This window comes from Cervus canadensis, chromosome 4, assembly GCF_019320065.1.
Source record: "Cervus canadensis isolate Bull #8, Minnesota chromosome 4, ASM1932006v1, whole genome shotgun sequence".
NCBI classification, from domain to species: Eukaryota; Metazoa; Chordata; class Mammalia; order Artiodactyla; family Cervidae; genus Cervus; species Cervus canadensis.
The window spans coordinates 101,656,222-101,672,870 of NC_057389.1; the positions used below are offsets into that span (position 1 = coordinate 101,656,222).

Genomic DNA, 16,649 nt, shown 5'->3' on the forward strand with positions numbered 1-16,649 from the left:
CAATACATCAACATGAATCAGCCACAGCTATGCATATGTCCCTTCCCTCTTGAAGCTCTCTCCCATCTCCCACCACGTCCCACCCCTCAAGACAGCAGTGGAGATGCAGAGAGAGAACAGGTTTTGTGGACGTAGTGGGGCAGGGGGGAGAGGATGGGACAAACTGAGACAGTATTATGGAAATATATACATTACCATATGTAAAATAGATAGCCAGTGGGAATTTGTTGTGTGGCACAAGGAACTCAATCCTATTATTAATATCATGCATAAGCGAGGTACATGTGTTACAGTTGCTGAGCCAACACTGACACAGTATTATTAAGTAAAGCCCACAGTTTATGTTAGGATTCACTCTTGGTGCTGTATATCCTATGAGCTTTGAGAAATGTACAATGTTATGTATTCACCATTATAGTATGATACGGAGTTGTTTCACCACCTTAAAAAAAAGTTCCACCTATTCATCTCTCTCTCTCTCCTCCTGAGCACTGAAAACCAATCTTTTGACTGTCTCCATAGTTTTGCCTTTTCCCAGAATGAACAGAAACCAATCTCAGCTGTGTTCTGCATCCCCATCATCCCAAAATGTATATACGCAGCCCTGGACCACCTCCCCAGGACATAGTGAGCTCTTGTCTTCTTATAGTTCCTATCTATTTATTCCTGGCTGTGGACTCTTGTCATCTTAATTAATATAGGGAGGTAGTGTGTGGATGGTCTTGTATGGTGAAGCTAACAGTTCCCTTGTCTTGGAAGTGGCTCTAACATTCATTAACAGCCAGAAATAAGTGGTGCATATAACAGAGAAGTAAGGAGAAGATAGACTTTGGGGTCATTCAGATGTAGGTGAGTTCCTGGCTCCCTTACTCTAGATCCATGGTCCCTTTGACAAGTGATGTGTCCTCTGTGGAATGCAGCCACCACTTCTGTAAAACAAGGATCACAGCCGGTGCCTCACAATATTGGGGTAAAGATTTCATAAGAAACACATGAGTACAGGTGGCAACATCCAGTAAATGGTAGCTATTCTTATTGAGAACCCCAAATCCAGTGCCCGAGAGAGTTGCATCTCCAAGATGACCCATTATAACGGCAGTCATAAAAAAGTTAGAAGCAAGGACTTGAGACCCACTCAGGAGTTGTTGTTTCAAAAGCACACAGTAATGAGTGATGAAATCTGGTTTGGGAATAGATGCCCAGGGAGGCTGTGTGGGGAAGATCACGCTTAAACTGAGTCTTAAAAATGAACAAGTAGAGTAGCATTGACAAGTATACTGTGCCATGTTTAAAACAAACAGCTGGTGGGAAGCTGCTGTATAGTACAGGGAGCTCAGCTTGGTGCTCTGTGATGACCTAGACGGGTGGGATGGGGGAGTGGAAGGGAGGGTCAGGATGGAAGGGATATGTGTATACATATAGCTGATTCCCTGGTGGCTCAGATGATTAAGAATCTGCCCACAATGTGGGAGACCCAGGTTCAATCTTTGGGTCAGGAAGGTCCCCTGGAGAAGGGAATAGCTACCCATTCCAGTGTTCTTGCCTGCAGAATTCCATAGACTGAAGAACCTGGTGGGCTATAGTCCATGGGGTCACAAAGAGTTGGACATGACTGAGCAACTAACACTTTCACTTTTTCTTTTCATAGCTGATTCATGTTATTGTACAGCAGAGCCTAACACAACTGTTGTAGAGCAATTAAAATTTAATTAAGCTTTTTATTTTGTGTTGGGATATAGCTGATTAGCAATGTTGTGATAGTTTCACATGGACAGCAAAGGGACTCAGCCATACATACACATGTCTCCATTCTTCCCCAAACCCCTCTCCCATCCAGTCTGGCACATAGCATTGAGCAGAGTTCCTTGTGCTATACAGTAGGTCCTTGTTGGTTATTCATTTTAAATAAAGCAGTGTACATGCTGATTCCAGACTCCCTAGCTATCCCTCCCCTTCATCCTTAAAATATACCCCCCACCCCCAAAAAAATAAATGAACAGGTATTTTCCAGCTGGAAAAGGGGAGGAACCAACATCTGGGTAAAATGAGCAACTTAGGGATTACAACTGTACTCTGTATATCACTGGTTTTCAACCGAGGGTGACTTTGACCACGCCCCCCCACCACCACCACCTTGGGGACCTTGGCAATGTCGAGACATTTTTGGCTGTCACTACTGAGAAGGGGCTACTGGCATCTGAGTGATAGAGAGCAGGGATGCTGCTAAACACCTCACAGTGCACAGGATAGCCACCACCCCCAACAGCAAAGAATTATCTTGCCCCAAATATTAAGAAAGCTTGCAGTAGGTGTTGGAGAGCTAGAGAGAGCACAGCCCACAAGATTTCAGTCTCATCCATTGAGGATCTTCTTGGTGGCTCTTGTTCCCAAGTTGTTGGCTTTCATTTACCCCGTCAAGGATCTCAGGGTATCAGGACTGAGTGGGGTCATCCTGGGGATCTGTAAATAAATGCTGACCCAGAAGTGAGAAAAAGAAGCAAGTGACTCCAAGGGATGAAGGCTAAGAAACTCTGGAAACTGATGATGTTTGGGGAATGCAGCCTCCAGTCACCAAAGTTTTATTCTCAACCTGTTGAGACTTGATCTAGGATATGAGTCCATTTAGTCAGGCATTCATTGGGTTGTGGTATAATACACAAGACAAAATTTACCATCTTCTCCATTTTATAACATACAATTAATTCAGTGACAATAAATATATTCATGATGTGCAGCTTCCATCTGTATCTATTTCCAGAACTTTCTCAGCATCCACAAAGGAAACCCTATACCCATTAGCAGTCAACCCCCTTTCTTCCTGTCCCCAGCCTCTGGCAACCACTGATATGTTTAAAACTCTGACATGAATGTTCATAGTAGCACTACTCACATGAGTGCAAACATGGAACCTGAATGTTTATTAGGGAATTTGGGGTGGACAGGTATACACTGTTATATTTGAAGTCAATAACCAACAAGAACCTACTGTATAGCTCAGGGAACTCTGCTCAATGTTATGTGGCAGCCTGGATGACAGGAGAGTCTGAGGGAGAATGCATACATGTACATACATAACTGAGTCCCTTTGCTGTCCACCTGAAGCTACAACATTGTTAATCAACTATAATCCAAAATAAAATTATATAGTTATAATCAGATATAATGCAAAATAAAAGTTTAATTAAAAAATACTCACTCCCTCGCCTTCTCCCATAGAGACCAAAAGTCATCAGTCCAGATTGGATGCATGAGACAAGTGCTTGGGGCTGGTGCACTGGGATGACCCAGAGAGATGGTATGAGGAGGGAAGTGGGAGGGGGGTTCAGGATGGAGAACACATGTAGATCCATGGCTGATTTATGTCAATGTATGGCAAAAACCACTACAATATTGTAAAGTAATTAGCCTCCAACTAATAAAAAAACAAAACAAAACAAAAAAAAAACCTCACTCCTATGGATAGATCAACCAAACAGAAAATTAAAAAGGAAACACAAACTTTAAATGATATAGTGGACCAGTTAGACCTAACTGATATTTATAGGACATTTCACTCCCAAATAATGAATTTCACCTTTTTCTCAAGTGCACACGGAATATTCTCTAGGATAGATCATATCCTGGGCCATAAATCTAGCCTTGGTAAATTTTTAAAAATTGAAATCATTTCAAGCATCTTTTCCAATCAAAATGCAGTAAGATTAGATGTCAACTATAGGGAAAAAAAGCTACTAAAAAATGGAGGCTAAACAACACACTTCTGAATAAGCAACGTATCACAGAATAAATCAAAAAAGAAACTAAATATGCATAGAAACAAGTGAAAATGAAAAAAAAGGACTATCCAAAACCTATGGGAGTCAGTAAAAGCAGTGCTAAGGGGAATGTTCATAGCAATATAAGTTTACCTCAAGAAACAAGAGAAAAATCAAATAAATAACCTAACTCTACACCTAAAGCAACTAGAAAAAGAAGAAATGAAGAGCTCCAGGGTCAGTACAAGGAAAGAAATCATAAAAATTAGGGCAGAAATAAATGAAAATGAAACAAAGGAGACTGTAGCAAAAATCAACAAAACTAAAAACTGGTTCTTTGAAAAGATAAATAAAATAGACAAATCATTAGCCAGACTCATCAAGAAAAAAAGGGAGAAGAATCAAATCAACAAAATTTAAAATGAAAATGGAGAAATCATACTGTTGTGATACAACAGAAATACAAAGGATTATAAGAGACTACTCTCAGCAACTATATGCCAATAAAATCGACAGCTTGGAAGAAATGGATGAATTCTTAGAGAAGTATAACCTCCCAAAACTGAACAAGGAAGAAATAGAAAATCTTAACGGACCCATCACAAGCACAGATATTGAAACTGTAATAAAAAATCTTCCAACAACAACAACAAAAAAAAAAGGCCAGGACCAGATGGCTTCACAGGTGAATTCTACCAAAAATTTAGAGAGAGCTGACACATATCCTACTCAAACTCTTCCAGAAAAATGCAGAGGAAGGTGGGCTGCCAAACTCAATCTATGAGGCCAACATCACCCTAATACCAAAACCAGACAAAGATGCCACAAAAAAAGAAAACTATAGGCCAATATCACTGATGAACATAGATGGCAAAATCCTCAACAAAACTCTAGCAAACACAATCCAACAACATATTAAAAAGATCATACATCATGACTAAGTGGGCTTTATCCCAGAGATGCAAGGATTCTTCAGTATTCACAAATCAATCAATGTGATACACCATATTAACAAATTGAAAGATAAAAACCCTATGATTATCTCAACAGATACAGAGAATGCCTTTGATAAAGTTCAACATCCATTAATGATAAAAACCTTTCCAGAAAGCAGGCATAGGAGGAAAATACCTCAACATAATAAAAGCCATATATGATAAACCCACAGCAAACATTATCCTCCATGGTGAAAAATTGAAAGCATTTACCCTAAAGTCAGGAACAAGACAAAGGTGCCCACTCTCACCCCTACTATTCAACACAGTTTTGGAAGTTTTAGCTATAGCAATCAGAGAAAGAAAAGAAATAAAAGGAATCCAGATTGGAAAACAAGAAGTAAAACTCTCACTGTTTTCAGATGACATGATCCTCTACATAGAAAACCCTAAAGACACCACCAGAAAATTACTAGAGCTAATCAACATAGTATTGAATATAGTATAGTATATATACTATATCAATATAGTATAGACTATAGTAAAGTTGCAGGATATAAAATTAACACACAGAATCCCTTGCATTCCTATACACTAACAATGAGAAAACAGAGAAATTAAAGAAACAATTCCATTCACCATTGTGATGAAAAGAATAAAATACTTAGGAATAAATCTACCTAAAGAAACAAAAGACCTAAATATAGAAAACTATAAAACACTGATGAAAGAAATCAAAGATGACACAAATAGATGGAGAAATATACCATGTTCATGGATTAGAAGAATCAATATAGTGAAAATGAGTATACTACCCAAAGCAATCTATAGATTCAATGTAATCCCTATCAAGCTACCAACAGTATTTTTCAGAGAACTAGAACAAATAATCTCACAATTTGTATGGAAATACAAAAAACCTTGAATAGCCAAAGCAATCTCGAGAAAGAAGAATGGAACTGGAGGAATCAACCTGCCTGACTTCAGACTATACTACAAAGCTACAGTCGTCAAGATAGTATGGTACTGGCACAAAGACAGAAACATAGATCAATGGAACAAAATAGAAAGCTCAGAGGTAAATCCACACACCTATGGACATCTTATTTTTGACAAAGGAGGAAAGAATATACAATGGAGAAAAGACATTTTCTTGGCATCTGGTCCCATCACTTCATGGGAAATAGATGGGGAAACAGTGGAAACAATGTCAGACTTTATTTTCTTTTTGGCTCCAAATCACTGCAGATGGTGATTGCAGCCATGAAATTAAAAGATGCTTGCTCCTTGGAAGGAAAGTTATGACCAACCTAGACAGCGTATTAAAAAGCAGAGATATTACTTTGCCAACAAAGGTCCATCTAGTCAAGGCCATGGTTTTTCCAGTGGTCATGTAGGGATGTGAGAGTTGGACTGTGAAGAAAGCTGAGCGCCGAAAAATTGATGCCTTTGAACTGTGGTGTTGGAGAAGACTCTTGAGAGCCCCTTGGTCTGCAAGGAGATCCAACCAGTTCATCCTAAAGGAGATCAGTCCTGGGTGTTCATTGGAAGGACTGATGCTGAAGCTGAAACTCCAGTACTTTGGCCACCTCATGCGAAGAGTTGACTTATTGGAAAAGATACTGATGCTGGGAGGGATTGGGGGCAGGAGGAGAAGGGGACGACAGAGGATGAGATGGTTGGATGGCATCACCAACTCGATCGACCTGAGTTTGAGTAAACTCCGGGAGTTGGTGATGAACAGGGAGGCCTGGCATGCTGCAATTCATGGGGTCCCAAATAGTCGGACACCACTCAGTGACTGAACTGAACTGAACAAGTGGTGCTGGGAAAACTGGTCAACCACTTGTAAAAGAATGAAACTAGAACACTTTCTAACACCACAAAAATAAACTCAAAATGGATCAAACACCTAAATGTAAGACCAGAAACTACTGTAAAACTCCTAGAGGAAAACATAGGCAAAACACTCTCTGACATAAATCACAGCAGGATCCTCTATGATCCATCTCCCAGAGTAATGGAAATAAAAGCAAAAATAAACAAATGGGACCTAATGAAACTTAAAAGCTTTTGCACAATGAAGCAAACTATAATCAAGGTGAAAAGATAGCCTTCAGAATAGTAGCAAACAAAGCAACTGACAAAGAATTAATCTCAAAAATATACAAGGAACTCCTGCAGCTCAATTCCAGAAAAATAAACTACCCAAGCAAAAAAATGGGCCAAAGAACTAAACAGACATTTCTCCAAAGAAGACATATAAATGGCTAACAAACACATGAAAAGATGGTCAACATCACTCATTATCAGAGAAATGAAAATCAAAACCACAATGAGGTATCATCTCACGCCAGTCAGAATGGCTGCTATCAAAAAGTCTACAAACAATAAATGCTGGAGAGGGTGTGGAGAAAAGGGAACCCTCCTACACTGTTGGTCGGAATGCAAACTAGTACAGCCTCTATAGAGAATAGTGTGGAGATTCCTTGAAAAACTGGAAATAGAACTGCCATTTGACCCAGCAATCCCACTTCTGGGCATACACATTGAGGAAACTAGAAGTGAAAGAGACACATGTACCCCAATATTCATTGCAGCACTGTTTACAATAGCTAGGACATGGAAGCAATCTAGATGTCCACTGGTGGATGATTGGATCAGAAAACTGTGGTACATATACACAATGGAATATTACTCAGTTATTAAAAAGAATGCATTTGAATCAATTCTAATGAGGTGGATGAAACTGGAGTTTATTATACAGAGTTAAGTAAGTCAGAAAGAAAAACACCAATACAGTATATTAACACATATATATGGAACTTAGAAAGATGGTAACAATGACCCTATGTGTGAGACAGCAAAAGAGACACAGATATAAAGAACAGACTTTTGGACTCTGTGGGAGAAGGTGAGGGTGGGATGATTTGAGAATAGCATTGAAACATGTGTATTACCATATGTGAAATAGATCACCAGTCCAAGTTCGATGCATGAAATAGGGCAGTCAAAGCCAGGGCACTGGGACAACCCTGAGGGATGGGATGGGGAAAGAGGTGGGAGGGAGTTCAGGATGGTGAATACATGTACATCCATGGCTGATTCATGTCAGCATATGGCAAAAACCACTACAATATTGTAAGGTAATTAGCCTCCAATTAAGATAAATTAATTACTTAATTAAAAAAATAAAACCTCAAAAAAAATTTTAAAGAAAAAATAAGTGATTGGGTAAACAAAATTTGGTTTATCCATAAAGGGATATTGTTTGGCTACGAAAAGGCATGAAGTTCTTCATATATGCCACAATGTGGATGAATCTCAGAAACATCATGCTGAGCCAGCCCTCAACAGCTACATAGTGTATGAGTCCATATTGCCCTGAGCAGGCCAAACCACAGAGGTAGAAAATAGATTGGTATTTTCGTGCCTTTCCAGTTGACTTTGCCTAATAAGAAAGATCACATAAAAATCGGTACTTTATTTATGAAGAGATATTGAAATCTCATTAAACTGAAGTTACTGAGAACAGACACTGTACATGTACTCATTTAGTGTATTGATTTAATTATCATAGATAGCACCTATTGTTTTCTGGATCACAGTCCAAGAATAATTCATTAACTTCTCAAACACTTGTTTGAGACAGGTATAGAGAAACAGAGGCAAAGAGAGGTGAACAAATTGCTCAGTCTCACACAGTGGGAAGAGCCGGGATTTGAATTCTGTTAGCTGACTCTCTCATCCCTTTGTCAGATGGCTGTGTTGCATTGCCTCAGAACACACAGATAGGCTCATGGGATCTGGAAAACAACCAGAACATTATTTCTACACAGTGTCTTATCTCAGATTCCTTGCATGAACAACTCATCTCCAGAGGAAAAATCTGATTGATGCATGTTAAGTTAGAGATGTGCATAGGTCAAAATGACTGTAGCCATGGAATAGGGATGGCTTATGGTATTTGACATCCAGGCAAACCCTAAACCAGTCCATCCTGAAGGAAATCAATCCTGAATATTCATTGGAAAGACTGATGCTGAAGCTGAGGCTCCAATACTTCAGCCACCTGATACAAACAGCTGACTCATTAGAAAAGACCCTGATGCTGGGAAAGATTAAAGGCAGAAGAAGGGGATGACAGAGGATGAGATGGTTTGGTGGCATCACTGACTCAATGGACATGAGTTTGAGCAAGCTCCGGGAGATGGTGATGGACAGAGAAGCCTGGTGTGCTGCAGTCCATGGGGACACAAAGAGTCAGACACAACTGAACAACAACATGGTATTTGAAGCCCTGAAAAGAACAAGACTTATCAGAAGGGAGTAGAAGGGCAGAGAAGCAATGGTTGGAAGCTATTCCCATTTTTGGAAGATGTAGAAGTGATAGAAAGGTAGAGTGTTTGGGGACAGCTAGGTATGGGTTCTGCCATTTTGATAGCTGCACCATAAACAAGTTGCTTAGACTCTCTCAAATATTTTCAATGTGTATTCTCAAGATACTTTGTTCTTAGTCACTCAGCTGTGTCTGACTCTTTGCCACCCCATGGACTGTAGCCCACCCGGCTCCTCTGTCCATGGGGATTCTCCAGGCAAGAACACTGGAGTGGGTTGCCATGCTCTCCTCCAGGGTATCTTCCCAACCGAGGAACTGAACCCAGGTCTCCTGCATTGCAGGCAGGTTCTTTATCATCTGGGCAACCAGGAAAGCCTAAGAATACTGGAGTGGGTAGGCTAACCCTTCTTTAGACAGTGATAAAAACAGCATACACACCCTCCTCCCCCACAAGATTGATGAGAAGATTAAATCACAGGAGGCACAGAGTAGGAATTCAGCCAAGATCACCTGTCATTTATCAGGATCAGGAGCAGCCCCTGGGACAGAGCCAGGAATGATGGAAGCTGAAGACCTCCTTCCATCCAGTAGCTGACCTCTCCATGTCATACTTCACTTCAGGAACAGCCCCCATGCAGGGAGGCAACTTTTCATCAGCAACTGAATTCATCCTCATCGGCTTCTCCACCTTCCCCCACCTTCAGCTGATGTTCTTCCTGCTCTTCCTGCTGATGTATCTGTTCACGCTGCTGGGGAACCTGCTCATCATGGCCACCGTCTGGAGGGAGCACAGTCTCCACACACCCATGTACCTTTTCCTGTGTGCCCTCTCCATCTCAGAGATCCTATACACCTTTGCTGTCATCCCACGCATGCTGGCCGACCTGCTTTCCACTGATCACTCCATTGCTTTGAGAGCCTGTGCCAGCCAGATGTTCTTCTCCTTCATGTTTGGCTTCACCCACTCCTTCCTGCTCACAGTCATGGGCTATGACCGCTACGTGGCCATCTGCCACCCCCTGCGCTACAACGTGCTCATGAGCCCCGGAGGCTGCGCCTGCCTGGTGGCCTGGTCCTGGACTGGGGGCTCAGTCATTGGCTTGGTTGTGACAGTAGCCATTTTCCAACTAACTTTCTGTGGATCTAATGAGATCCATCATTTTGTTTGCCATGTGCAGGCTCTTCTGAAGTTGGCCTGTGGAGAAAATGTCTCCATTCTGGCCATGGGCTTAGGACTGGTGTGTATCACTGCCCTGCTGGGCTGCTGTCTCCTCATCCTCTTGTCTTATGCCTTCATCGTGGCCACCATCTTGAGGATCCCTTCAGCCGAGGGCCGGCACAAAGCCTTCTCCACGTGTGTGTCCCACCTCACTGTGGTGATAGAGCACTACGGCTTTGCCTCTGTCATCTACCTCAAGCCCAAGGGGCCCCAGTCTCTGGAAATAGACACCTTGATGGGCATCACCTACACGGTCCTCACTCCTTTCCTAAGCCCCATCATCTTCAGCCTCAGGAACAAGGAGCTGAAGATCGCCATGAAGAAGACCTTCCTCAGCAAACTCTAGCCAGACAAAAAAGTGATTATCTGGGAGGAATTCCTTGGAAACAGTTAAATCAGTTTACTAGAGGCTACTATTAGAGATGGCACCCTGTAAGCACATAATAGCCTATATTTGCCTAATGCTGTATGGTTTATAAGGACCCTTGTAGGCAACATTCAAATGTTTGCAAAATGGTTAAACATCATTCTCCATATATTCTTGGTGGAAAGATGTATGTGATGCTAACACGGAGAAAGTCAGATTCATTGATTCCTATTTCTTGCATGACACTTTGTCAGGTAGCATTAAACCTGGAATATGTTCTCCTGCCAGAAACCAGGGTGATCTAATTACTCCCATCACCATAAACCCAATTGCTAAGAGAAAAGTTATAGCTTACAGTGAATGATGCATTCGTGATCTCTGAGGAAGAAGATATAGCTTTGGGGACCAGGCTTGATCACTCAGAGTTTTTGTGTGGCATAAGTCTTATTACAGTGAAAGGGGACAGAGAAAGCTTCTGACATAGACATTAGAAGGGGAATGGAGAGTGTCCCACTTGCTAGTCTTATCAAGGCCTTATATACTTTTATTAGAGCCACTCCCACAACATAAGTAATCTTGTTATCTTAAGATAACAAGATTAGTCACAAGGTTCTTGTTAAAAAGGAGAAACCTGTCTTCCAATAGTTGTCCATTGTTGTTATATAATCATTAGTACAGAGCTTAAGGAAAAAGATACCTTTGAGCAAGATGTGTTATTTTGTTGTGTAATCATTAGCTCTGGGCTTAAAGAAAGTTAGTCTTAAAGATTGTTTTCATAACAACTTAGAGTTTAAGAAGAAATGTCTTATGTGACTAAGACAAAGCAATGTAGAAAAAAAAAGTTTGTCCCTTTTTCCTTCTTGAGAGCCCCATACCCCTTTCTCTTCCTTGGGGACCCCGGACTTCTTATCAACCTACCCTGGACTTCTTATCAACTCTGTCAAAAGGGATAGGTCAAGCCTCCACCCTCCCCTGAGCAGTAGCATATAGCCACAACACAAATTTTGTGAGACTACGAAAGCCTAAGCCAGATTACCATAGAGGAAAGCAAAACATCCCTGAATTTTAACTTTGCATGGATCTGTGCAGTAACAGTTAGAAACAGTAATAAGCAGCCTCAGAAAAAGTCAGGGAAACCACCACATTTCAAATGTGAATCTTGAGCAGCTGTAGAGAGAAATCTCCAGAGTTGAGTTAAGGGAAAAAGTCCCACCATGAGAAATTGCTTTCTCTGTGGGAGAGTGACATTGCACACAAGTCAGTGTGGGACTGTTTGTTGAACAATGGTGAGTGCAAAGCCCAGGATTAAATTTATTCCTTAGTCACAATTTGTAATGATATCCCTTGAGTATGAGGGGAGGATTTAAAGTTGACCACACATCATAGTACTTAGAATTTGTTGAAAGCATGCGTATTCAAGAGAATGACAAATACAGCATAATATCCCTTATAAATGGAATCTGAAAAAGGTAAATTCATAAAAAACAGAGAGTGGAATATTGATTACCTGGGAATAAGGGGTGGGTGAATTGGGGAGATGTTGTTTAAAGGCACAAATTTGCAACCAGTAGATCAACCAGAAGATAAATAAGATCTGGGGGTCTAATGTACAGCACAGTGATGCTAATAATAATGTATTAGAAATTTCAAATTTGCTAATACTCTAGATCTTCATTGTCCCCACCACAAAAAGCTATGATACTTATGTGATATGATAGATGTGTTAGTTAACACTGCAGTGATAATCATATTATGATAAATAAATGTATCAAATCATACTGTATACCATAGACTTACATGATGTTATCTGTCAATCATATCTCAATGTTTAAAAAAGTTTCATTGACAAAGTTAAATTGCTTTGGAATATGAATTTTTGCAGCTATTTAAAATAACAATTTATAATACTTAATGGAAACTAGGTTATGGTGATACTGCTACACACAACAACAAACATGAAACTATGCATGTGTGGTCAGTCATGTCCAACTCCTTGTGAGTCCATAGGCTGTAGCTCACCAGGCTCCTCAGTCCATGGAATTTTTCAGGCAAGAATGCTAGAGTGTGTTGCCATTTTCTACTTCAGGGGATCTTCCTGACCCAGGGATCGAACTCACATCTCCCGTGTCTCCTGCATTGGCAGGCACATTCTTTACCATTGTGCCGCCTGGGCAGTCCATGTATACAATAACAAAATATAGTTTAAATGCACAAGCAATAAATTAATCAAATTAGCCAAAGTTAAAAAGATATGAGTATTCACGTTTAAGTTGAATAGTAACTATACATCATTTGTCTCAAAGCTACATTCAGTCTTTCTCCATAAGTTGAGCCTCTGTGTGATAATTATTTGAGATCTCCTGTGTGCCAAATCCTGTGCTAGTTTTGGGAGAACAGAGATGGGTCTGTTGCTAGCCCCTGTCTTTGAAGAGTTCCCATGATCCGTGGTGGAAAGACACATAGAGAAATGCCAGGGCTCTCACCAAAATATGGACCAGATGCTAAGAACCACCAAAGGGGCGTGACTCTGTAGCTTGGGAGCATCAGCCAGATCTTCCCTCATTCCTATACTCCAGCAGCTCACCAGTGCCTCCAGAGGACACTTGGTTCTGTAGGGAAGGTTCTGTAGACATTTTTGGTTATTACTACTGAAGGAGGAGGAGATGTGCTATAATATCTAGTGGGTAAAGTTATGGGATGCTGCTCAATGCCCTACAATGCACAAAACAGATCCCACTGCAAAGAATGAGCCAGTCCCAAATGTCAATAGTTCCAAGTAATAAACCTTGATGTATATACTTAACAAACATTTATTGAGCACCTACTATGAGTGTTAAACGCTTTTATACATGCTACTGGGGATCCATCATTGAAGTATTTAGATGTGACCCTGATTCCAGTGTTCAAGAAAGCAAACAGTAGTGGAGAGACAAAGATGTGACTATTAAAAAAAATCACAATAATTAATATACATGATCTCTTGTGATTAAAAGCTACAAGGAAAATAAAGAAGTCATTATGAGGGCTTAATATAGGAGTGATGACTTAGTATGGGAAAATTAGGGGAGGCTTCCCTGAGGAGGTGACATTTAAGGTCAGACTCAAGAATGTGTAGAATATGCCAAAGGAAGGGTATTCCAGGTAGAATCAACAGCATGTGCAAAGTTCCTGAGGTCTGAGCATGTTTGGTTTTTCCAGAAACATCCAGGAAGTTAGAAAAGCTGGAGAGCTGTGGAGGGCTGGGATGTAATGTTGAAGATGAAGCATGATCTTTTGACCACAGGAGAGTTTATACTGTGTCCCAAGGGTATAAGCAGACAGGTCATTTTTCAAGTGTTCCCTTCTCTTCAACTTTTTGGAGTAGTTTGAGAAGGATAGGTATTAGCTCTTCTTAATATGTTTGATTGAATTTTCCTGTGAAGCTGTCCAGTTTATACTTTTGTTTGCTGAGCAACTGTTATGTCAATAATGAAAACAAAAGAGAATTTTTAAAAATATTGGAAGACAGAAAAATGGATACATAACATACCAAAACTTGGAATACAGCAAAAGTAGTTGTAAGAGGGAAGTTTATTTTGATAAACATCTACATTAAGAAGAAAACATAGACCCCCAAATAAAGAAGTTAACTTTCAATCTCAAGGAATTAGAAAAAGAAGAACAAACAAAGGCTAAAGTTAGTAGAAAGAAGGAAATAAAACAGGTAAAAGCAGAAGTAAAATACAGACTAGAAAAACAACAGAAAAGATCAATGAAAATAAGAGCTGATTCTTTGGAAAGATAAACAAAATGAACAAACCTTTAGGTAGGCTAAATAGAAAAAAAGAAAGAGGACGCAAATGAAATCAGAAATGACAAAGGGAATACTACAACTGATACCACAAAAATGAGAAATGTCATAAGAGACTATAATGAACGATTAAACACAAAATGGACAACCTAGAAGAAGAAATGATTAATTCCTCAAAATCCAAAGACTGACTCATAAAGGAATAGAAAATGTGAACAGATCAAAACAAGTAAAGAAATTGAATCAATAATCATTTCTCTAATAATGAGTGATGTTGAGCATCTTTTCATGTGTTTGTTAGCCATCTGTATGTCTTCTTTGGAGAAATGTCTGTTTAGTTCTTTGGCCCATTTTTTGATTGGGTCATTTATTTTTCTGAATCAGTGTTAACCCTTCTCTAAATGTTTCATAGAATTAGAAAAGAGAAGTACAGAATCAGCTGTTTCACAAATGAATTCTACCAAACTCTTAAAGAATCAATTCCAATCATTTTCAAACTCTTCTAAAGAATTGAAGAAAATGAACACTTACAAACTCAGTTTAAAAGACTACCTTGCCCTGACACCACAAGATAACAACACTACAAGATTAAAAAATGACAGGTCAATATCCTTGATGAATATAGGTACAAATAATCTCAACAAAATACTAGGGAATCAAATTTAAGAGTCCATTAAAAGCTTTTATGCATATATTGAGATGATCATATGGTTTTTATTCTTCAATTTGTTAATGTGGTATATCACATTTATTATTTTGTGTATATTGAAGAATCACTGCATCCCTGGCATAACATGGTGTAGGATCTTTTTAATGTGCTATTGGATTCTGTTTGCTAGTACTTTGTTAAGAATTTTTGTGTGTATATTCATCAGAGATATTGGCCTGTAATTTGCTTTTTTGTGGTATCTTTGACTTGTTTTGGTATCAGGGTGATGGTGATTCATAGAATGAGCTTGGAAGTGTTCTTTCCTCTACAATTTTTTGGGACAGTTTCAGAAGGGTAGGTGTTAACTATCCTCTAGATGTCTCATAGAATTAGCCTTTGAAGCCATCTGGTCCTGGAATTCTGCTTGTTAGGTGTTTTAAAATCACAGTTTCAGTTTCCTTGTGACTGGTGTGTTTACATATCCTATTTCTCCTGGTTCAGTCTTGAAAAGTTGTACCTTTTTAAGCTCATGCAGCTCAATATATATAAACAACAACAACAAACAACTCAATCCAAAAACTGAGTGGAAGATCTAAATAGACATTTTTTCAAAGAAGACATACAGATGATGAAAAAGCTCATGAGAAGATGCTCAACACTGGTAATTATTGGAGAAATACAAATCAAAACTATAATGAAGCATCACCTCATGCCCATCAGAACGGCCATCCTCAAAAAGGCTATAAACAATAAATACTGGAGAGAGTATGGAGAAAAGAGATCCCTCCTACATTGCTGGCAGGAATGTAATTTGGTACAGCCACTACGAAAGTTTCTTTAAAAATTAAGATAGAGCTACCATCTGATACAGCAATCCCACTCGGGCATATATATGGAGAAAACCATAATTAGAAAATGTATATGCACCCCAAAGTTCACTATTTGCAATAGCCAGGACATGGAAGCAAACTAAATGTCCATTGACAGAAGAATGGATAAAGAAGATATGCATATATTCTTATATATATATATATATATATACACACACACACACATATAATATATATATAAAGGAATATTGCTCTACCATAAAAAAGAATGAAATAATGCCATTTGCAGAAACATGGATGGAACTAGAGATTATCATAGTAAGTGAAGTAAGTCAGACAGAGAAAGATAAACATTCATGATAACATTCATATGTAGAGTCTAATTTTAAAAGTGATATAAATGAGCTTATTTAGAAAACAGAAACAGATTCAGAGGCTTTGAAAACAAACTACAGTTACCGAAGGAGAAACATGAAGGGGAGGGATAAACTATGAATTTAGGAGTAAAATATACACAATACTATATGTAAAATAGATAACCTACAAGGACCTATTGTATAGCACAGGGAATTCTCTCTATTCAATATTCTGCAATAACCTACATATGAAAAGAATCTGAAAAGGAGTGAATATATGTACATGTTATAACTGAATCAATATGCTGTACACTTGAAACCAATACAACACTGTAAATCAACTATACGTCAATAAAAAATTTTTTTTTAAAAAGACAAAAGTAACAAAACATGAGACCAAGTGCTTCAT

General features: G+C 39.2%; 1 protein-coding gene across 1 annotated transcript; it reads left to right on the forward strand.

Annotated features, from left to right (window-relative positions):
* The first annotated feature begins 9,661 nt into the window (after positions 1 to 9,661).
* On the forward strand, positions 9,662 to 10,594 carry LOC122439359 (olfactory receptor 10H1-like). The gene has a single exon (XM_043464432.1). The coding sequence runs from the start codon at positions 9,662 to 9,664 to the stop codon at positions 10,592 to 10,594; it is 933 nt and encodes a 310-aa protein (XP_043320367.1).
* Positions 10,595 to 16,649: the final 6,055 nt, after the last annotated feature.

Coding starts and splice junctions, on each gene's coding strand:
- LOC122439359 (XM_043464432.1), top strand. CDS start 9,662: ATGCAGGGAGGCAACTTTTCATCAGCAACTGAATTCATCCTCATCGGC.